Source organism: Larus michahellis, chromosome 6 (assembly GCF_964199755.1).
Source record: "Larus michahellis chromosome 6, bLarMic1.1, whole genome shotgun sequence".
NCBI lineage: Eukaryota > Metazoa > Chordata > Aves > Charadriiformes > Laridae > Larus > Larus michahellis.
Window position 1 is genome coordinate 15,629,120 of NC_133901.1, and position 23,429 is coordinate 15,652,548.

At 45.4% G+C, this 23,429-nt stretch overlaps 1 protein-coding gene across 7 annotated transcripts in view; it reads right to left on the reverse strand.

Annotated features, from left to right (window-relative positions):
* BOK (BCL2 family apoptosis regulator BOK) overlaps positions 1-22,983 on the reverse strand; it is a 37,749-nt gene extending 14,766 nt beyond the window's left edge. Inside the window, exons 1-7 of one of the 7 annotated variants that reach the window (XM_074592373.1) lie at positions 22,924-22,983; positions 20,835-21,090; positions 20,423-20,543; positions 8,355-8,524; positions 7,181-7,292; positions 6,656-7,025; positions 2,531-2,659 (exon numbers count right to left, since the gene is read on the reverse strand). In XM_074592373.1, coding sequence (XP_074448474.1) covers positions 2,531-2,659; positions 6,656-6,878 — 352 coding nt within the window. In that variant the 5' untranslated portion in view covers positions 6,879-7,025; positions 7,181-7,292; positions 8,355-8,524; ... (1 more) ...; positions 20,835-21,090; positions 22,924-22,983. Of the gene's footprint in view, positions 1-2,530; positions 2,660-6,655; positions 7,026-7,180; positions 7,293-7,893; positions 8,270-8,354; positions 8,525-20,422; positions 20,544-20,834; positions 21,208-21,541; positions 22,139-22,923 lie in introns of those variants that run through there. The other 6 variants (XM_074592372.1, XM_074592376.1, XM_074592374.1 and 3 more) reach the window with 6 other exon arrangements.
* Positions 22,984-23,429: the final 446 nt, after the last annotated feature.

Sequence of the window (23,429 nt, forward strand, 5' to 3'; positions counted from 1 at the left end):
GTCACACTATTGCTGATACAGGCCAGGATGCTGTTGGCCTTCTTGGCCACCTGGGCACACTGCTGGCTCATATTCAGATGGCTGTCAATCAACATCCCCCCAGGTCCTTTTCCACCAAGCAGCTCTCCAGCCACTCTGCCCCAAGCTTGTAACACTGCCTGGGGTTTTTGTGACCCAAGTGCAGGACCTGGCACTTGCCTTTTTGAACTTCATACCATCGGCCTCGGACCATCGGTCCAGACCCCTCTGCGAAGCCTTCCTACCCTCAAGGAGGCCAACACTCCCACCCAACCTGGGAGTCGTCTGCAAACTTACTGAGGGTGCACTCAATCCCCTCGTCCAGATCATTGATAAAGATATTAAATAGAACCGGCCCCAGTACTGAGCCCTGGGGAACATCGCTTGAGACCAGCCGCAAACTGGATTGAACTCCATTCACCACAACTCTTTGGGCCCAGTCATCCAGACAGTTTTTTACCCAGCAGAGAGTACTCCTGTCCAAGCCATGGGCAGCCAGTTTCTCCAGGAGGATGCTGTGGGAAATGGTGTCAAAAGTTTTACTAAATTCCACGTAAACAACATCCACAGCCTTTCCCTCATCCACTAAGTGGGTCATCATGTAATAGAAGGAGATGCGGTTTGTCAAGCAGGACCTGCCTTTCATGAACCCATGCTGACTGGGCCTGATTGCCTGGTTGTCCTTCATGTGCCTCAATTCCATGACCTTCCCAGGCATTGAGGGTGGATCTGACAATATACATTGGCGAAAGCAGGACTCCCAGAAACCAGCAGGGCTTTGTCCCCAGCATCATGTTTACGCAGCCATCCACCTTTCTGGCTTAATTCCCTGTGTCACTTCAGCTTTGGAGGTAGGCCAGTTCTGATGTAGTCAGCTATAGTCATCTAAGAAGATAACCTACTTACCTGCAATACAAATACCTGAGCCTGCAAACTTGACCTTCATCTTTCTGTAAGCCGTGACGCAAGAAAAGCTCATCACTAAGTGATGAGAATGGGCACCTGCACTTTGAACACAGCCACACTCAGACATTCCTGCCATACTTGCCCAGCTCTTGCCTTCTGAGCCCATATGGCCTCCCAAGCCCATATGGCCATCCCAAAGGCAATCTGCATTCCAGACATGCTCTGAAAGGATCCCAAGGGCTGCAGTACTAGCTATAGAATCCAATTACATCCATTTTTTATGGCACAGCTTCAGTTTCTTTGATCCAGGGAATAAATCTGCCCTACTTGCCCTGCTGGGAGCTGTATTTTTGCATTGCCTCTCAGAGATCTATTTTGTCATCTGTTGTGATTCTGGAAAGGATCTGTGCTTTCCAGCACACCATGCTTCAGATCTGAAGTCCAGGATGTCAGCACAGGGCTTCTCTAGGGTGTCAGTTGTTCCCATGCAGTGCATATGCATAAAAACGCATAGCTGATTATGAAGATAAAAATCTTTTGAGTGAGGAAGCCTACTTGAAAGTACAACATAAACCTGGACTTCTATCCTGTACCAGCTGCCTCCTGTGACACTTCCCATGTCAATGTCACTGGATCCAGCATCTTCACATTACTATGGTGTTAGCAAGTAACCATCTTTTGGGGTTTTTTTTGTGTGTTTTGTTTTGGGTTTTTGTTGGTTTGTTTTGGTTTTGTTTGTTTGTTTTGTTTTTGTTTCCAGTCTCTAACATCTACTATACCTTCCATGAACAACACAATGAAACACTGCAGAAAACCTACAACAATGTCAGGACTTGTCTGACATAAATCTCCAAGTAAAACATTTCTCTTCCCTTGATTCCCCCAGACTGCATTCCCAGTCACAGGCAGGGACTGTTTTCAGGGAGGCTGAGGTGGAGCGCAGGAACGTAGCACAAAGCGTACCTTTGATTTTGACAATCATCTCTGGAAACAGTCAAACAAAAGCAGAAGAACATTCACGTCTAAGCAGTACGAAAGCTCAAAGCACCTGCTTGTCTGGAACAGCTAGCCTCGAGGACGGAGGCTCCTGCCTCTCTGAGTAGGAGAATGGAGAAGCAGCAACTGCAAGCGGCAGGTTCCATTGCAGTTCTGGCTATTGCTGGGGAAAAGGAAGCCAGAAAGAGAGGAACTCCCTTGTGATGAGTTGGTTCTGGCTCAGCAGAGTGAGCTGGAACAAGGGAGACTCCCATGTAATGAATCTTCTCTAGTTGCCAATGGTGAGCAAAGGAGCTTGGAATGAGCAACCTCCCTGTGCAATGAGGTAACACTACCTCCTAACGAGGAAGGGCAGGAGATGCCTTCTAGAATGAGCGAAAACCTGCCAGGAGGATATAATAAAAGAGTATTTCCCTGCCAGAACAACAGAGCACAGAGGAGGTCTCATTAAATCATTAAAGCAGTGTGCAGTGCCAAACTGCCCACAGCCCTTTCAGAAACCATGCCCCACCTTGCAGGCCATCCCAGAAACAAGCCTTCTCTGAGAGAGGTGGCTCCATCCTGTTCGTTTCCGCCCAGCCCTGTCTGCATATCTGTCAGGGCACAATACCTGCAGTGAAAATCTGCGCAGCTACTGCCAGGAAGGCATCCGTCACCACTGTCTCTGAGTGCAGCGAGATGTTCAATTGGCGGGCAATATTCCGGTAGACGTTGGGACGAATGTATTCCAGCTCATCCCCTGGAAACAAACAGTCTGGAGTCAGCACGCAGAACACCAAGTTGTGCTCTCACCATGTAGGAATTACAGCTGGGGCCACCCCACATATTCCTCTAGCTGGAGAGACTTAACCCCAGCTCCACCTTATTTTAGGTAGGCAGCAGAGCGCTTAGGCTCATTTAGATGCAATCCCCTGCCACCTGCACCCTGCTTTCCTAATAAACCCTGTGCCTGGGACTTCTAAAGGGATCAGGGACAGGCAGTGGCCCTGTACCAGTGGTGTGACTGCAGTAGTCTCCAATATAAGTGATGTTCCCAGGCTGGATGCCTGCCTTTCCTCCAACACAGCAGACTGGCCTCAGATAAACAAAGACATCTCATTTTTCTTTCAGAAGCAAAAAGGAGGCATGTACATCTACATAAGCTTTTGAGAGATACGCCCTTTCTCAACACCCTATGAGACAAAGCCTCAAGATGAGAGCGACTCAAGAATGTTGGAGGCTGATGAAAGCCAAGGATCCACCCAGAGCTGCACAACATTGAGCAAAGTAACTATCAGCTCAGCTATTTTACGCTCACACAGTGACAATCTGGGGTTCTTTCTCTCCTCCAAATGGTTAAAGAGATGTTCATTTGCCTGGATGACTCCTCAGCAACAATGTTCTCAGTACAGACACATGCTTTAACCTCCAGGTTGTTTTCTCCCCACATGGGATATAGTTGGAGGTGTTAGGCTAGCTTGAAGACCAAGATGGAAATACCAAGGACAAGCAGAGAATATCCTCCCACAGGTTTATGCTGTGGACCTCAGGCAACAGCAGTAAAGCTCTTCCTCTGTAGCAAAACCAAATATTTTTGAGCAGTTGAATTACAAAGCCCTGTTTCCAATGGATTTATCTCTCTATAGAGGTTTACAGATACTTAATGAGGGTTGCACGGCTGCTGCAGGAGCGTTACACAACGCAAACATTGCAGGGTACCAATGCCCTTTGTGCATGGAGATTCCTATTTGGTTTAGATTTAGGGCATTCTGCTCTGCATCCTTCTCCTGCTCAAAGGTTCTCTGGAGCACACAGGGGAAGAGGAGAGCTGTCACAACAGCTTTACATCCCACTGCAAGACCCAGATGACTTGCCCTAGTCAGAGGGCAACTGATCTTCCTGAAAATTTCATTTAGATGGGGACTGAAAAAGATGACACCCTATGACACAGGAGTTCATTATAGAGTCATTAGCTATTGGACCTTAATTCATCTAACTGGTCACCGGCACTCAGCACAGCACGGGCAAAGCCCAGCTCTACAGAATTTGACAGACACGCTCTCCAGGCCCTTTGTGTGTGTGTGTGATTGTCCCACACAATCTGATGGCGAGAGGAAACCCTGCCAACACGTGGTCAGCCCTGATAAGGGGAAAGATTACTTGTACTACTTAACAGCTGTTTTCTCCTTGCAGGGAGCACACAGGCTTCCCTGTAAATGTGAGGAAATGGGGATAGCCCTGCCCGTGGTTAGCTGAGAGGGAGGCATAGGAGGCTGGGATCGGCACTTGGTAGCCTGCCACTGTTACGGCTTTCAGCAAGCAGTGCCTGGAGGCCCCAGATGAGATCAGGTTTTGGTTGGAGGCACACATGCTGCTAAAGCAGGCCCTGCCCTGCAGCAATGCACAGGGCAGACAAGCGCAGCAGAGAAAGAAAAGCACAGGAAAGTATCCCAGGCTTACAGACTCCCTGCCCCAGGGGCCCAGGACCTCTGCAGCAGCACGTTACATTGGTGGCAGTCTTCAGTGTCCATGTTCAAATGCCCAACTGCACACTTAGCAACATCTAGAGCAATTTGTGTGTTTCTCCTCCTTTAATCCTCCTCCAGTAATCATGGAGGAACAGTTAGGGCAGCAGTGACTGTTCCCACATGCAGAAGCCCAATGCAGAGGTGAAATGGCACTTGCCTCGGCCTTAACTAGAGAAGAGACAAGTTCAAATAAACCAGACCTCTGACACATATGGCAGGTTGGCCTGGGGTGTCTCATTTGGCCATACCATTAGGTTTTACCACCTCTGACTCGTTAATTGCATTAATTAGCTGCTAAGCCTCACTGAGCTGATGGGCTCTCGCTCCCCAAGACTTTGCAACTGCCACCGCCTGTGCCCAGCACCTCTGCTAGCCCGTCAGACTCTCTACTGCCTCAGCATGTGCAAGAGCGCTAGGAAATACTCTGATTTCTCATCTCCACCAGCTTCTCAGCACTATCATGGAGAAAAAAACTGGTCTGGCTTGTTGCACTGCTTAGCAAGCAGCTAAGGACTACTGTTCCTGGCAGGTGGCTGGATACCACTCAGCCTTGTACTGGTTTATTGACGAAAAGGGGAAAAGAAAGGGACAGGCCATGTGGCAAGCAGCATTTCTGAACAAACAGTTCAGAAACAACTCTTCATCCTAATAAGGAGGACTGCTCACCCTTCTTGTTGCATGGGTACCACATGGCTGTCTCCAAACAGATTTGCTCAGAGAAAGCGCCAAGTTCCTGCAACTATCAGCCAAATCTTTCCATCTGGACAGGAAGAAGTAACAGGAGAGTCATCCAGGAGACGCCTTCAGATCCAGTCTGCCACCTGTTTGCCCTTTAACATGCTCCTGACCACCCACAGAAGATCTGGTTGAAAGCAAACAAATCTCAACCCCCAAACCCAGGCAGAGAAGAAATGGAGGACAAAAAGGTAGTGAGATTGACAGAACAAAAAAACCCCCAAAGATCAAATAACCACTGAAAACAAAAATAGAAGTAAAGTCAGCATAGGAGAGAAAAAGTGAAAAAGAATGAATGGGAAAAAAAAAAAAAAAGTCAGTCAAAAGAAAAACAGCTACGCCTTAAAAAGAAATTTGGGATAATATCAAACAGAAGTAGAAAGAAAGGGGAGAAAGTGGGGAGACCAGCCTGGTCCCAAGTTTGTTAGGCTTATATAAAGGTTACTTCACCTGACTTATTTGAACTTTGGTATAATTAAGTCAGATGCAAATGCTAGTGGTAGTTTCCAAGCCAGATGTGAACTAATATACCAGCCTGCAGGCAAAGAGGAATGTTGGGAGCAACTTCCAAGAACGAGGGTGTTGAGATCCCAAAAGACAAAATAGCTTGACTTGAACACGCAGGAGGCTAAAACCTAAAGCAAAAGGCCAGGCAACTGACAGCATTTAGAGCGTGCTCCTGGTACTAGCACGACTGCAGAGAATGTCTTCGTGTAGCAGCCTACAGGCATAACCTTCAAATCGCTCTCCCTGCAACCCCAGCGGTCACCTGGCCATGGGGGATGCTGGCTAGTTTGGGCACTGAATGGCAGTGTATGCCAGACAACAGCAGCCAACTCCTCCTTGCTCCAACAAAAAGCAAGAAAACTCACGTCTTGCTGAATGATTAGGGTAGGCAAAGGAAAAATCAAACACATTGTCACTGAAAACAGCTTTTATAAAATCTCCAACGCATGTGGTCTAAGCAACTACCCCTCAAATTAAATGCCCTTGCAGCTGGGCAAGCAACTGATGAAGCCCAAGTCTAGAGGCAGCAGTACTCTACCAGATGCCAGCTTGGCTTGCGTCATGGCAGCCAAGTCACCTGCATCTGGAGAAAACACTACAAGACCTGTTAAAATGCCAAGCTGAGAAAGACTACTGAAACTTCTGTGAAAACCGTTACACAGCTGGGGTCTTATGCAGATAAAATTAGTTTGCTGTTGGGCTTTCTTGGACTGTGTCATACTTTTAGGTTGTAGCAAGTCCTCAGAACAAAGTAGTTCTGCAGAAAAATTGTGCTGAGCAGTGCTCCAAGGGACTGATGCAATGCAAGTAAAGGAGCTGTTCAGGGAAGATCAACAAAAACAAAACTAAATGCCCAAAAGCAGAGAAGAAAAACCTCTATATCACCACATGAAAAGCCTCTTGGCACTCATAAATTCCAGAAACCTTAGTCTGGTCTGAATTGCTCCATATAGTTTCAGTTCCCACTCATACCTGCAGGGACTTACCTAGTCGCAGCAGTATGGTGGACACCTCAGCCAGCTTACCGCCAGGCATTGGTACATTGTACTCAGGTTTGCTCCAGCTGACACCTGCTCGAATTAGCCTTGAGTTTATGTAGTCTCTGCAGAGAGCCTTGGCTTGGGACACAAGTTCCTTGTCAGTGGGAGACCTGTCAAAAACCTCCATCACCTCTGCAGCAAAGACTGAGGAACGGCGTAGCACTTCCATCCTTGGCTGCTGAACCGTACACCTCGGCACACACAGCCGACCTGGTGCCTTAGATGAGAATCTGCAGGAGCTGTGTAGTAATCCTCTGTCTCTTGGTTTGTCAGAGCTCCCAGCAGTTACTCTCAAAAGGCCAGTTTCTCATTTTATCTGGCAAATAAAAGCATCTGTAAGTCATCTAGCATTGCAAAGATGCAAATCAGAAGCCCAAGTAATATAACTTACAGTTACACTAAAGACAGTAGTATCATATTTACAAAATGTTTGTCTCGATGCATTTACAGACAAGGGACAAAGTCATCCACCTTTCAGCCACTCTGATTTTCACTGGCAGCATGACTCAAAGAAGGGCTGCAGTTTTGCACTATCAAGGTCTTTCCTCTTTTCCAGCTCAGATTCAGCAGTCACAGAATTACCCTTCAGAAAGACTAGATGGTCAGAGCATGGAAACAATTCATAGAATGCGTAGACAATCTCAGCTTGTTTCAATTAAACTGGAAAAAAAAACCCTAAATCCCAAATACCAGCTACAGTAACCTCAACCAGATGTCAACAGATATTCCAGCTCAGTAGGTCATGGATCTTTCTGAAGAAATGGCACTATTGCAAGAACAGGGATACAGGAGCATTTGAAGTGTCTCACTGGAGACAGTTTACCACGTTCTCAGTTTAAGTTTTGGTTCTGCCACTCTTTTTCTTTCTTTTTTTTTTTTTCCCCTCCAAAGCAACATGCATGCTTCAAAAACCTTTAGCAATAGCAGAGAGAGCAAAACAGAAAAGCAGATTTTAAAACAGTTTTCAGGCGTGAATGCCTAAAGATAAAATTCAAAATTTCTTTAGACACACCTGAATTAATCTGTTGATCCGACTTTTTAATGCAGCACTGCTTTTGAAGTCAGTCAGACCAAAGTCTTTATTCATATGTTAGTCCCCAGCTTTAGACATCTACTTACAATAATGACTTTCAGATGAAATAAAACCAGTTATTTTTTGTTTTCCCAATGAAAAATATATTTACCTCTCATGTTGCACTTTTTCCCCCTCAATGATTTCTTTTTGGGTTTGGTTTCATGTTTCTTTGGAAGCTCTGCATCAGTGAACACCTGGGTTCATAGGATACTGTCACAGTTCTCCGCAGAGCACCAGCCCGCGCCGCCGTGCTCCCCGCAGGGCTCACGCCAGTGCCCCCTTCCCCAGCTCTGTCAGCCTCCCATCCCGGCTGCGCTCCACCGGGATCCTCGGGGCTTGTCTGCTGCTTTTAAAGGACCCAGGCAGCAGAGGAAAGCTTCTAGCTTTAGCCTTGTAAGGAAGATGAAATAACCGGGAGGTGGGGTTGCTACAGCCAGAAAGCAACGATTTCTCCTCCCCTTTCTTCCCTCTTAAGGAGGTTCTCTGTTGTGCTACTGCCAGCGCCTAGGGCTTCCTTAAAGGACTCGACTTAGGGGTGAGGGTAGGAGCATAATTTCTGAAGCAGGTTACCCCATGTATCAGCCAGCGGTGAATGCACTGCTGAAACAGGAATAGCTCTTGGGGAAGTCCTGTGGCGGCTTTTGCAGAGTTGATGCTGGCCGGTCATTTTCATATGGTAGCCGAGTCAGGGAACTGCAGGTTGTCATACTTCAGCAGTGGGCTAGTCATACCAGTTCAATCTGAAACGATGGAGGCGATTAATGAAGAGAGGTCCAGTTCTGGGCGAACGCAAGTGGTGCTTGCATTTCCCCAAACTATGAGTACCCTGGTTAAAAAAAAGAAGTGGGTTTGCTGATAGGAAATCGTTTGTCCAGAATGAAGTGTTCTGCAGGAACATGTCCATTTCATCTCAGCGTGTTAAGAAAACTAACATACAAAGTTTAAGGAAAACATTTCGATTAGTTCCAACATACTGAGAAATTAATTTCAACATCAACTTCTTGTTGCAAATGTTATTGTATTGATGCCAGAATGCTCAACTTTTTTGTGTGTGTGTGAGAGATACCATTTCAACTCAACGGATCACGTACAAATGTTGGCTTTTTGTGTTATGATTTGAAACAAGAGAGGTTTTAGAAATAGAAGTTTCTTGCAAGAAATTCTACCAGCGCAAACACAAATTCTCCCCAACAAATTACAATTTATAGATTAACGACTGCGCACGTGGCATGTTCAAAATACAGCCTTTCCAAAAGGAGGTCAGAAAAAAGGGGTTGCCATTTCTTGCATGTCACCTTTGAGAAAAGACATAGTCAAGTACACCTCTCCAAGGTGTTGATCACAAAAAAAACCCCAAGCACAACCTGTACCACTGCTGGTTTCAAAATTGGGGGATAAAAAAGAACAAACAAACAAACTGCATGAAAAAGCCTTGTTATATGATGCATCAAATACTCTGGCCAGCATCCAACAGACAATTCATGCACAGGTTTAACACAAAGCATACGTTTTGGTCTGCCATTAACTGCTTGCTGGAGACTGCTTTGCTGCGTTGGGAAGGGGGCTGCGGTAAAGCCCATCCTCCCAGCGGCGACAGATCCTTGTTCTGACCTGGCTTCTTCTGGGAAAGGAGCAGGGTTAAGGAGAGGTACCCGTATGTAGCAGTCATCAGCTGGGGACCCCTGGCTTAGCCCGATATGGTCATGTTAAGATGGCAATAATGACTCCAGCACCAGAAGTATTTGCTCAAAGATTGTCTCAGAAATTTGATTTTATCCACTAGCCTTCCACAAATTTAGATATAATCACTATAGACAGAGGCCCATCCCTGAATCAAGACTCCAGAAATCCTGTGCCACTGCCCACCCCATAACCCACACCTTCTCTGCAGAGTGCTCCTGATCATCTCTTGGAAAAATCATATTTTTCCCTTTGCAACTCTGATGGCTGAAAAATAATTAAAAATTATGTTTTAGCTTCCTGCAGCAGCCAACAGCTTGAAACAGTAGTCCTATTTAAACCATGCCTATTCAGCAGAGCTCTGAAACAAAGATGAGTGCTTAAATATCAGTATTGCTTAACTAATGATAACGTTGCCCAGAATTCTGGCAAATATGCAAGTGCCACCGTGCTTCCCAGCTCTCCACGCATGCCAAACCCATCCCACGTGTTCCCTGCCCGACTGTCACAGCATGCAGCACCCCCTCAACTTCCACCCTGCAGCAAAGACACAAAAACTAGAAGGATGAAGGCTGTGTATAATAAACCAAACTTTGTATAAAAACCCCCAAACAACAGTGCACCATATTCTACCTATATTATTTACATACTAAAAATACAGCTTCACACTGAAAGATACCTCTATAAGTAAAAATAGATGAAACCACAGTATACAGTGCTCAAAACTGGACGCAAAAGAACAGGGTGTTATAATCCAAGGAGCTGCCAGTGTAATCTGAGCCCCTTTTTCCATAGTATGTTTAGGCTACAACACTTAGAGGCTAGATCTATACTGGAAAAAAACCTTGTGACAAAGGAGTGTCAGGAAACAGTGCAGAAACAACTTCTATCACCCAAACCCACTGTTCCCAGTGTAGCTATTACTGGCATGAGAGTGTTCTGGCTGAAACAACAGGTTCCACACCACAGCTCCTCCCTATCTTCGATGGGGTGACCAAAAGAGCTTGGAGCATTCATTTAGTAAAACCAGGGGACCACAGAGATATGTCTACATTTTCTAAGTACATCAAGTGGAAGCAAACCCTGGAGAAACCACATCAGTGAGAACACAGCAATAGTCTAAATGTGGACAGCTTATGCTCAATATTAAATAATTTATCCACTAGAGAAGTAAGTCTCTGGAAGGGCCTTTTAACAGTTGCAGTGGAAGCAAAAAAGCTAATTGTGAGCGCACTAAGCTTATGAAAGGGTCTGCGTGATACAGTTTCCTGCAATAGCACAAGAACAAACCCGAGCACGCTAAGGAGGTAATTTCCAGCCTTGTGTTCACACGGCCTGGTTTCTATCTGAGGTATTGTTTTGTTTCACCTCACAGTGCCAATCCCAGCCATTTCACACAGCCTACAACAACTCCAGCAGAAACTACACACTCAACACATAGATCCAATGTTCTAAAACACCTATGGAGCAGGGACTTAGAGAAGCAGAGTGACGCTAGAGACACACAGTTAACAGGCAGAGAGCCTGGGAACCAACCCCGCTAGCCCCTGCCTGCTGCAATGTTTCCCTTCAGAGGGAAGATGCTCTGGCAAAACACTGGCACTGTAACCAGACCAAAGCCTTGTAGCAAACCATTCCTGAACAACCTTCCACATTATCTCACCCAGTATAAACATAGCGTTTTCTCCCCACTGCCTCTTCCCTTCTGATTTTTGCAGCAATACTTTAAATCTGTGTTTGTGAAGTTATCACTTACCACCACAAAAACACCTACTACGTCAGGCTTTAGGTTGTGAAGCCATACAGGAGGAACAGGGAGGCCAGAAGAAACGCTTCTTTTTATACAGAAATATTTTGCCAGCTGCAACAGGAAAACAATACAAGGAAGCAGCAGCTTAGTGAGTCCCAAGGAAAACACTGAGGCTTTTTGAACCTTTCTCTCATTTCTGAAGGGCTTGATTCAAAGCCTCCTGAAAGCCAAGCAGTTATTTGTATTACTTGCATGATGGGATCACCCTGAAGCACCTTTTCTGGAGCAGGATTTTGCAGTGCCAACTGTCATGTGCCAGACCAAAGGGGATGTGACACAGTGAACTTATCTTCCACAGCCTTTAGACAGTTCTCTTTCACAAGAATATGGGTCTAGTGACTTAAATGCATCAATGTTAGCATCCAATCCATTACGTAGGTTTCTGACATAGATTAGCCCTCATACCCAATGTTTTCTTCTCTTAACTCACTGCCATGCTCCCTACCACTGTAGACACAACTTCCTTGTTATACGTATGTTTTGACAAAGGCAGAACAGATATGGTGTACTCCAGAACTGATGTACAAACACAGTGAAGGGGGAACTGTAGCATGAATTTGATGTTAGCAAGTCATGGTATGAGTTAATCATAGAACATCTCTACCTGTATTCCTGAATCTTATTCTGGAAACGTTGCCTGGGAAGCACTTAACTAACCATTGCTACTCAGGTATCAAACCAGCAGCTGCCCTCTGTAAAAACAGCAGCTCCTGGCTAAATCTAGGACTTTGATGAGGCTGCGTCATCAGCTTAAGAGCCTAACTGAATAGATATAACTGGTTTGGTTGTTTCCTATCCTTTAATTTGCTTTAAAATGACACATTTTACTGAACGGATCATCTCATAAGCCAAGAAGGCAGCAGACACAAAGAAGAAATAAGTTTTAAGTTGTTCAACCGCTATAGCTTTGTTTTGAAACACAAATAAAATATTTACATACCGCACCACCAAAACAGAAAAGGCAGAAAGCACTAATGAGGTCACTATTCCCAAGAGAGCAAAGAGGACTCTTCCTTTTCAAGCTCTAACCCACAAAGGCAAGGATGAGCCTTTGTCTCATTACAGCAGTTGATCACCCACAAGGTTTGGGGATCAGTTCATGCTTACACACAGGATACGCGCACGTGGACAGGTGAAGACAGGCAGGTGCCTCTGCCTGCAATGATCCTGAAATCTCAAGAGTCTGAAGGGCATGCAGGCACTTCTGCACTGGTTCAGCAGCATTTATGAGCTCCGACACATTTATCTGCTGCTTTGAGACACGTGTTGGTGCATGGACATGTCCTACACAGTCAAATGGATTGTTGGATCTGATAACCACAAGGCAGGACTCTTTACCCTGCACACATCTTCATGTCCTAAAACACGCTTCAAGGGATTTAGGCTCAAATTTTACAGAATCTAGCCATACTTTTAATTAAACCCTTACTGACTTTCAGAAAGGCTCTTCAGGCTCTTCAGTCTTAGCCTTAGGCAACTGAGGCTAAGTTGCTTAAAAGCATAAAAACTACGCTTTTGAAAAAAATCTGTCTTTTCAAGTTGTCAGACAAGGAGGGCAGGCTGATGTCTCTAGTCTGCACAGATCAAATTCAGAGTGCATGATTGCTTCATATGCAGTTGATTATACTATACAGTACTTTGGCCATTGGGATGCTGTTCCACCCTGATTGCCAGCAAAGCATTTCTACGCACACAATACACCTCAAGACTTTGTGAAACTCCATGTTGACAAAAATTTTCTTCAAGACTGCTTTGGTTAACAAGGTTTACCCCTTTTTCTCGGTGGGGCAGTATAGGGCTGTTTTTTTCAGCAGCAGGGTCAGCTGCTTGTACCCATTCCCAAAATTGTCCTTCCTAATTGCACTGGTATAATTTTGTGCTTGCTGGCCCTGTGGACTGGTTCAGGGAGCTGGCTGGTTCTTTTTCATCCAGATGCGATAAACCTTCCATACAAAGCATATCTGCAGACAGATTTGTATGAGTACAACCAAGGTAGCTACAAGCAGAAGCAAACAATTTCAGCTTTGCCATCAAGACAAACGTCCATGAAACTATATCACCAGTGTTGTTTCTGCATATAAAAACGCAGCTGTAGTGATCTGGAGCTTCCTAGTCTACCATAGAAGACGGAGAAATGCTGACAGAAGGTAATCAACAGATCCTTCCGCAAGAGCAATGATTGCTCAGCATGTCTGGGTTTCCCAGCACTTTTAAGATGACAGCTCTCATGGCTTCTGATGGAAAGGGACAACTTTTTGTTACCTGACATCAAGATATCTGAATCAGGCATGTACATTAACCAGGACAAAAGCAATTCCCTACTCTGGCTGGAACATGAGCTTGATCAAGTACGTGTCCAAAGCAGGGTTAACTTACATTTGTTGATTTTGAATTCCATCATCTCCCTTACTTCAACTGTAACCCTTTGAGCCAGAGTGTTTACATGACTCTGAAATGAAGCTGGGTGCAGTAGCTGCTCTAAGTGTTTGGGATGAGGCAATACATATTCCCACCCCTGCTCAAGGAAGAAAGAAAACCCCACCATCATCATTAGTTGTCCCTTCCTAGGCTCCACAGCGCATCCTGGTTATTTTTCCAGGCTCTCAGGAAAGATCTGCCACAGGTCTTGGACCATCAGTTCAGCAAGGTCCAGGAAGATCTTAGTGCTCTGCTTCTTGCCCAGCCTTCACATCTCCTCCAGTGCATCAGACTGTAGCACTGTGCATTGGCATGACAACAGCTAACATCTGGCCAGATGTGAAAAGACATTGCCAAAGATGCTCAGGGTGGACCCACTTCAGTCAATTTTAATCATATTTAAGAATCAGCAAGCAGGAAATCTTGTTTGAGGTCACTGATTTTAATCTGGGTTTATACTGGTTTCTAAGAGAGGGTGAGTCTCAGACTTGCAAGAATTAAGGTCTCTTTATTTGCATCTGAACACAGCTCAACACTATGGTTATTTTTCCCCAGCTATAAAGGTGTAACATGATGTGTATTTAAGTAATTATACAGCTGATACAAATCAGAAATCTGAATGTGTCTACAGTGTTTTCTACTTAGTAGGCTATTTTTACTCCATATTGCTAGTGTGTACCCCCTTGAACATTCATACAAATGCAATTAAAAAACATAGAAATAAAATTGTGTCTTTATGTGCTAAATCAAACTAGCAAACGTGAAGTTTAAAAGTTTTTTAGAATGCAGAAAAGCAACCGAGACAAAAAAAACCCCCACAACAACAAAATACACTCCTTACTTAACTACTGAACTGAGTCAACTGTTGAAATGAATAAGCAGCTTGAGACTAATAGCGTTTTCCGGGGATGAAGTCAAAACTTCAGAGAAGTTGCAGTCTCAGAGAAGTCTCTTTTGTTGAGCTAATTCAGTTTGTAATTTGATTAGGAGGAGCCAGAGAGGTAGGAAAAGTAAAATAAATAAAAAAAATCTACACATTGGGCAAGACTAAATATTTTTCACAAAAAAAGCCTGAAGAACAACCTCAACGCAAGAAATGCTGGTTGCTTGTATTTTGCAAGACACTCACACATCACACTGCTGTGCTTTATATCACTTCAGAATTTCAACAGATGCTTATAGCTCTAATATTTTTGTTTTACAGCAAAGAAAGGGCTTAAATTGGACTCAATGATCTTAAGGGTCTTTTCCAAACTAAATGATTCTATGAAATATTAACTTACCTAAATGAATAAACTCTAAATGAAAACTTGCACTAAAAGTTCCCTTTAGCATTCCAGAAATTTCACCTGAGGAAGGTGCTCATGAACTGGCAAGAAGAGTGCAGTATCCCACAGCTCACACAGGAAAGAAACACCAGCAATAGTCTAGACTGCTTAAACCTGAAGTTACTCAGCAGGAAGGAGAAATCAGTGAAACTTAGGGGAAGTGTTTTCAAAGAAAAAAGGGGAAATACCTCTCTTCCCAGAACTGTAGTTTTATGTATCATTCAAGTGACTAGTTTTCAGCTGAAGCGTGCAGTTACTTTAGTAATTGTAAGTGAAGGGCTAGTGGTTGTAAGGGAGTGCGCCAGTGTTGTTTAGCATCATTCTGCGTGGCAAAGACAGTGAGAAATAACACATACAGAGTCAGATCGCACATTTAAGAGCAGCTGCATTGGAGAGGAGCAAGGAATGTGAGAAACCCTCCCAGGTAGTGAGCTTTCCACTGCAGCCAAGACACTGGGAGGAGTTAAGCACATCTCTCACAGCCCTGCATAAGGAAGACAGGCAGCCACTGTGCCGTCTTGTATGCTTCCTGCCAAACATTTGTTGTTCAAGGGTCAGAGATGCCCCTCTCGTAGAAGTCACAAAGTTGGGTAGATGTATGGCATGAGTCATTTAACAGACATAGCTTCTTGATTTAAAAGTAGTAGATGATGCTCATCGTGAGTTATCAGAGCAAAATCAGCTTCACACAGACCCGCACAGGGTCTACGCCCTATTTCTCCTGCACACTCCCAAAGCATATTTTCACTCAAGGTCTGATTTCTCATTTCCTGGTAACCACAGAGCAGTTTCCTTGGATAGAAGCCAAAGCAGCACAAAATTTCTTGCTGGCACTAACATACACACAGCATTTTGTTAAGAGAAATACAATCGTTGTGATTTAAGGAGAACTTCAGCTCTAGAAGCAGCCATGAGATCAGACCACTGCAGCGTGAGACCAATGAAGTGATTTACATAAATGATCACGGAACCTTGCAGAAACTCACGTGATAGAGCTGTTAATGGGGGCTTTGGTCCAGATAGCAGAGGCCAAGGAAGTATTCATTAATAAACAGAAGTTCGATGCTAGCACTGAGCTCTTCATCAGAAAGAGGCATAAAAGAGCAGGTAGCTTTGCACCTTCTTGCTTTACAAGAGGACAGAAGAAGCTTTTCAGAATCCTAATTCTAGCAACTATGCACTCAATCAGGTAACTCTGCATCTTCCTGTTTAAAAATGTTTCTGGACAAATGTGAGCAAAGAGGGCTCTTTCCTTAAGAAAACATGGATTGCTAGTTTTCCCTTCCACAAGGCATCTCGGATGCACAGCATGGGAGTTCTTTTTGCCGAAGTACATGCATCCTAGTAATCAGTTTTATTTAGTGTTACATTTTAGTTTAATGGCATGAAAAACACATACTGATAAGAAAAAATTTCCATCAGCAAGGGGAGTAGCAGCTGTCAAGTCACCTAGGGAGAGAAAGAAGGGGTTTTTCTCTGTAAGACCTTGCATACTGAACTCGGACCCAGGGATCTGCACTACAATGGGTGTACTCCACTGAAGAAACTTGTGGCTCTCAACACACAAATGAAACCCTGCGTTTCTTTTCCAAGGAGTCTCCAAATGGCTCCCATGCCTTGGAGCTGTCCTCACAAAGCAGGTCAGCCCATACAGCCAAAGCTTCAGAAAGACACAGCGGAAGTTTCACAGAGGAAAGCTTGAATGCAGAAGGGGTCAGAAGCACCTCAGAAGAGTGAGTTAGGCTATCATTTGCACTTGCAGAGATCTTTGTAAACGCAAGTATGACTACACTGTCGTTTTATCAGAATTACAGCTGAGTACTCCTACTCCTAGTTTGGACACGGGTGAGAGCACAGGTGTTTGGCCAGTCTGCACAGGCAATAGGCAGGCAATTAAAACAAGCTTCTTTCCTGCAGCACTTCTGGATAGTGCCATCTTTTTCTCCTCATTTTCCTGGGTGGATAACTCCAAATGGATTATCCAAATGGCTAACCGCATTTAGTTGCTCCAGTTTAAAAGCAGGTTGGTAACTGAAGCACAATGCCATACTGTCAGTTCCAGCAGAGCATTTTGTTCTCTGTTTTAAGAAGCATTTACACTAATTTCCATAGATACTCCGTGGTTCCAGACAAGGCTTTCTCTTGAAGTGTTCAGTGACTGCCAGGTCCATCCCCCAGATAAACTGTATGCCAGCACCTATCTTTTGTCCCTCAGTTAAACAGGGGTCCACCCACCTATCTGTGCACAACTTCCAGGGTAGTCAGAAGAGACTAGCAGGAAAGCAAAAATCTCTCCAGGAATGACATTAGCCACATCCATTCCTGCCTCAGCAGAGCACAGAGGTCTGCTAAAGGCCAGGGTTCAGCTACATGATCTTAAACTGTCTTCCACCGCTGGACAGGCCACTAGAACATGGCTTGGAAGAACAAGTTCTCTTGCTCTCAGCTTGGAATTACCCTGGTTTAATTTAGGGATTATTCACTGTGGGAAGCAAAGGGATGCTGAGCCAACAGAAGAGTCAGCTGCACTCTGAGCTTTACAGCTGCAAACGTCACTCTTGTTTATTCCACTTTGCCAGCAGAATTGGGAGATAAAGGTTTTTTTCTTTGCTGAACACTCAAGACAGACTTAAGAGCCACAATATCAGCAGAAAGCAAGCCCTGTGCAGTCAATACTGCAAGATTTGTAGCAATATAGTCTGAAAGCAGGAACAAGACTACTTTACCCTTAACAGTCTGCTGCAGTCTCCATACAAGCAGGGATCTCACAAAGAGCTATCATCAAAGCAAGTGGATTGCTACAGTACCAGCTAACTGATCTATCTGGTAAGGTATGGATTCCTTTTTGAATTCCCCCTTGCATTCCTACAAGGAGCAAGGTTTAAGGCCTGGAGCAGGTGGGTGGGTAGAACATCCCCATTTAAAACTGTCAGCGTAGCTTGCAAGTTCAAGCAGAGACTGTTTGGCGGCATGAGCTTGAGCAGCATCTGGTATACAGAAGCTCAGTGTCCAAGTACAGACACCAACCATAAACCACGACAAAGAGGAAAACTGCTGGTGAGGTCCAACCCTTGCTTCTCTGTACAAGTGCATTCTTTCCTAGGGCTTGAAAGCTCCACTTTACACTAGGCAAAAGCATATACCTTGGGAAGGTGACAAATTCAAAAGGATCTTCTTGTGAGGAAGATAACTGTTCTATTCTTGTAGTATTAGTGCTTAACTGCATAATGCAGCAATAGTGCTCTTCCACATCACTAATCTCCACAAGTACAATACAGAAAACCACTTCAGCCTCTGGGCATACTAATGGAGCTAGAAATAGTTCCTCTCCAAACAAGCACTGCAGCACTGAGCGGGTTATTCTGTTGCACTTTTTACAGTAAAGTTTTAACAGTCTATCCTGCTAAGTAACTCTACCTTCGGGGAGAGCACTTAACACAGCACACCCTCTAAGGCTACCTGCTGTGCTCTGCAGCTCTGTTTACACTAGGAAAGTACTATCACTTTTCAGGGCTCTCCAGGCTTAAGGTGCCTAAGCGGCTGCTGCAAATAATGTCCCATAATGACTCCACCGAGCAGTACAGAAAAGGTTGAGGCGCCAGACCTGATGTCATCCAGCCACCATGTAACCCAGTCACTTAGCAGCTGTTTCCATCCTTACGCAGGGCCATTGTCACCCTCCCTGACATACACTTTACTCTTTGCTGTTTTACCCTCGTTGTGCCTGAATTGCTGTTTTTGTACCCAGGGTAGACATGAGAAACGGAACCCGTCTTGGCCTTGGCCACGCAGCAGGAAACCTCGGACTGCCAGGGTAGAATCCAGCCACTGGCCACTACCCTCTGCTCCCCAGCCAGCTGCTCCCTTCTCCTTTGCAACCGAGAGATGGGTGCTTTAAAGCTGAATGCCCAGCTACTGGCTTTGAACAGCACTTCCCGCACCAGCAGGAAGGGCTGCGGGAGGCAGAGGGGTGACCCACGCACGAAAGGACAGAGCAGAGCAAGGAGGATTTGGCAGGAGTGGGTGCTGCCTTCCTGCAAGGAGCGTGGGGCTGCAATGCGCTGTTGCCACCTGGTGGCACCAACAAAAAGCAAACCAGGTTTGCTTCAAAACCCACGTACCAGCCCCGAGAGCCATCAAAGCTCCCTGATTGGCGAGGGCGCTGGAAGGGCTCTCCAGATCCCACTGCACGCATGGGAGGGGCAGAACAGGGCAGAAAGCCCTGAGCCAGCCCCAGGACTTGGACAACAGCACCAATGTCCTCATCTCAAACACTGACAAGCTGCCACACGCCCCAGGGACCAGAGGACATCTCACAGCAGGCCATACCACACCGCTCTGCTCAGCTCTCCGAGGGATGCCTGCGTGGCCTCTCTGACAGCAGTGTCACAACAAGTTTCTCAAGAGGTACAGAACAATGTAAATCAGAGCGTTTTGAGTGATTCATACAGAAAAATCTAACAGTGCTTGAACGAACCACAGACAGACACTTTATTGGAAGAGTTTAATAAGCCAGAGCAGATGTAAAGCAGTAAGATGTAGAGCTAAGATGTAGAGCTTGAGGTCTTTTCTTCATGGTTTGTTTTGGCCATAAACAGTTACAACCCCAGTCAAGCCTGCAGCGGCACTCGATGCTGTCTACCCGCCAACCCAGAAGGCCAATCGCATCCTGGGCTGCATAAAAAGAACCATGGCCAGCAGATCAAGAGGTGATTTTCCCCCTCTACTCTGCTCTCATAAGACCCCACCTGGAGTACTGTATCCAGCTCTGGAGCCCTCAGCACAAGAAGGACATGGACCTGTTGGAGCGGGGCCAGAGGAGGGCCACGAAGATGATCAAAGGGCTGGAGCACCTCTGGAACACCAACAGGCTGAGAGAGTTGGGGGTGTTCAACCTGGAGAAGAGAAGGCTCCAGGGAGACCTTATAGCAGCCTTCCAGTACCTAAAGGGGGCCTACAAGAAAGTTGGGGAGGGGCCGTTTGCAAGGGCATGTAGCGACAGGACGAGGGGCAATGGTTTAAACTAGAGCAGGGCAGGTTTAGATGAGACATTAGGAAGAAGTTCTTTACACTGAGGGTGGTGAAACACTGGAACAGGTTGCCCAGAGAGGTGGTGGAGGCCCCATCCCTGGAGACATTCAAGGCCAGGCTTGATGAGGCTCTGAGCAACCTGATCTAGTTGGAGATGTCCCTTCTTACTGCAGGGGGGTTGGACTAGATGACCTTTAAAGGTCCCTTCCAACCCAACACATTCTATGATTCTTTGCTTTTATCTGTAGACTGGGCTCCAGGCTGCTCCTCTTTAAGGTATTTTATCACACTTTTTAATCCCCCCCTTTCTGTCTGACCCAAGTAAGTATGCAACAGGTGGGGATACAGTAATACAGCTGCAGCACTTTTACCTTCAAGTGGGGAAGCAACTTTGAGATGTCTCACTGAAGAGTTTCTTAGCAGCATCTGGTGATGGGCAGCGAAGAGCAGGAGAGCAGGCTACAGGGCTCCTTGTGATTCACTCAACACTTCCTAGCAAAAAGCAAAGGCTGTGTTACTTTGGTGGAACTTTTAAGAACACATCAGTTGAAGTTTCTTTTAACAACTATTCACGCTCTTCTCTGGACTTCACAGAAACATAGTCAGGTGTATCAGCTTATTGGGCAAAAGTTGTAAATGCCTCCTTCAAGATTTCTCCGTTACAAGAAAATTACATGGGTTATTCCAAGCAGAATGTGTGCCACGCTGACAGCAGAATACAACAGTTTTCTGAAATAATTACTTTTTTATAGAGAGAATGTTAAGCAATTTTGACCCACTTACTTATCTCTGACAAAGGCCCCAGTTCTGTAGACAGGAATGGAGCCAGCTTCACAGTCAGGTAAAACTTGACTTGGGAATGAGGACTGCAGCACAGCTTATTTTTAAGTGGCTTTCAGAACTGAGATGGAGTTTGGGGGCGCAGGGGGAAGGGTGTTGAGCAGAAGACTTGTTTAAATACTACTTTTTTTTGTCACCAGCTTTTAACCTATTTTTTTCTTTATTCTGGATGTTTATCCCTCTGCTTTAACAGAAAGAACTAGAAAAGGAAAAAGAAAAAAAAATTAACTAACAGCTTATTCCTTTGAAAATAATACTTTTAAAAAAATTACTTATTCTCTATTGTGAGAAGAACCCCCAGCAACATAACAGCCTTCTTTCCCCCACAGCATGCAGACTTAGACAGCCATACAGCACACACGGATACCAAATATACATGCTTACATAGATACGTATTTGACTTTTTCCTGATCATATTTTTTGACCAATTTTAATCAGCTTGGGAAAAGGAGTAGGAATCCCCAAAGCAAGAAGTTCCTACAATTTTGTGAAGCAAGCTATAAGAACAGGCAAGAACTCACTAATACTGCTATGGAGGAAAAGGCTAACCAAAGTTCTGGTGTCAGAACTGCTATAGAAGGGATCGCAGCAAGGCTGGCTCGGCTCCTAGAGCTGCCTGCTCCATCAGCCATACCCACTTTCGTGCCTACCTGCTTCAGGATCAAGGTAATCCTCTGTACTATCCTGACAGACCCAGGAGTACCTGCCTGCTTCCACTGATGGCCAGTCAGGAGACACCACAGTCCTGCCCAAGGCTCCCTTTCCCACAGCCCTGCTTCCCAGGGCCAGGTGAAAGCTTTAACCCTAAATAGCAAGTGACAGACATTTTGTAGGCCTGGGCACTCTGGCATGTAATTAACTCTCTGCTGCTTTCCTCTAGCTGAGATGTTTCCTCTTTTGCACTTACTAAGCTGGCTTTTTTTAAACATAGATCTCTTGGAGGCAGGGACTGGGTTTCTCTCTGTGGAGGTTCGTCCCTTAGCAAAACATGCAGGTAGCTTCTGGATGCTGAAGCAACAATTATATACATACATATATATACACTCACACAACTTGTAGTACGATTGTTCTGTAACCACAGTTGCTAATGTTAAAAGAAAAAAAAAAAAACACAAAAAACCCCACCTAGATTGCTAAGAATACAGCACTAACTGAAGAACAGAGGAGAAAGGATCGTAAGATGACACTTCTATTTTCTTTTTGTTCCAGTTGATATAGTCTGAGAATGAAATGAAGTTGGTGGTGGACACAAACATGCCATCGACAGCCATGGAAAAGTCAGGGAAGCCTGCTTCTCTGGGGTTAGTGATTTGTTTTTGTACTCTTTTGAGCACATTAGTAATCCTCTCCTCACACAAGAAAGTCACAGAAATAACTGCCTTTCAAGGGAGCAATCATCGCCAGCCCTGTACAACTTCTCCAAACCAAAGTGACCAGCTACTGACCTGTATCTGGTTTCTTCTAGGTGGCAACCAGGGGACAATTCCCACGCAACCTCTCCTGCCCATCAGTAGACCCTGTTGCTATGAGGCAAACAGCCCACAGCTCCCAAACAAGGGGGAACTACATTTGAATCGCCTCTCTGCCTCCTGTACTTCTGGGCAAGCTCTAAAACAGCTAGCCAGCTTTTGCAGGTTAAGATGGGCCTGCAGAACTAATCCCGCATGCTGATCACCCTTATTAAAGATTTACCCTAAATTAAGCTGACAAAACAAGTTAATTGCTATTCCTCCCTGCAGTCATAAGCAGCTCCATGTCAGTATTATCCTGACATTGCACCACCCTAAGGTCTATGGGTGAGATTAGTGAGATAGCTTTTTCATTTATGTTCAAACCTGTCACATTAATGAACATAAACATTTTTTTGTGACTTTTGCCTTCTTGCCTGATACCAAGTACAAAACTACATGGCTAAATTCATGAGTCTGCATGACAGGAGGTGGAGAGCCGAGCTGTCAGGGTGAAATGATTCCTAAGTAACATTCACAGGGACTCACACCTGACCCCCCTGAGGGGTGATCTATGTGCGTACCAACAAGGAACGGGCCACCGCTTGGTCCTGGCTGGAGCACAACTGGAGCAGAACTCCCTTCTCCTTCCTTCCACACTCCACAAGGAATCTTGGATTCCTCTGTCTGTTCCTGGATCTCCGAAGTGAAGGCTTTGAGCTGCAATCGGAATGTTTATAAGACATGGTTGCGGGGCTAGAAGTCTGGTCCTGCAGGTGTAAGCTCAAAATTCATGCAATCCGGAGATCCGACAGATAAGCCCTTTGTTGAAAAGCTTCCAGCTGCGATACAGTTCATTTAAATACAAAGATTAAATTCTCTCATTACAGGGGTACTTGGTACCAGCCCTCTGGCTAATTGATGTTTTCACTTAAGTACCTCAAAAGAGAACGAACCAACCCTACAAAGCCAGCCCCCGGAAAAGGCGGATCAAACAGGCCTGGCCTCGCCTCGCCCGCTCCCCGCCGGGGGATGGGGGACGCCGGCAGACCCCGGCCCCTGGCCCTCACAGGGGGCAGCGGACAGGACA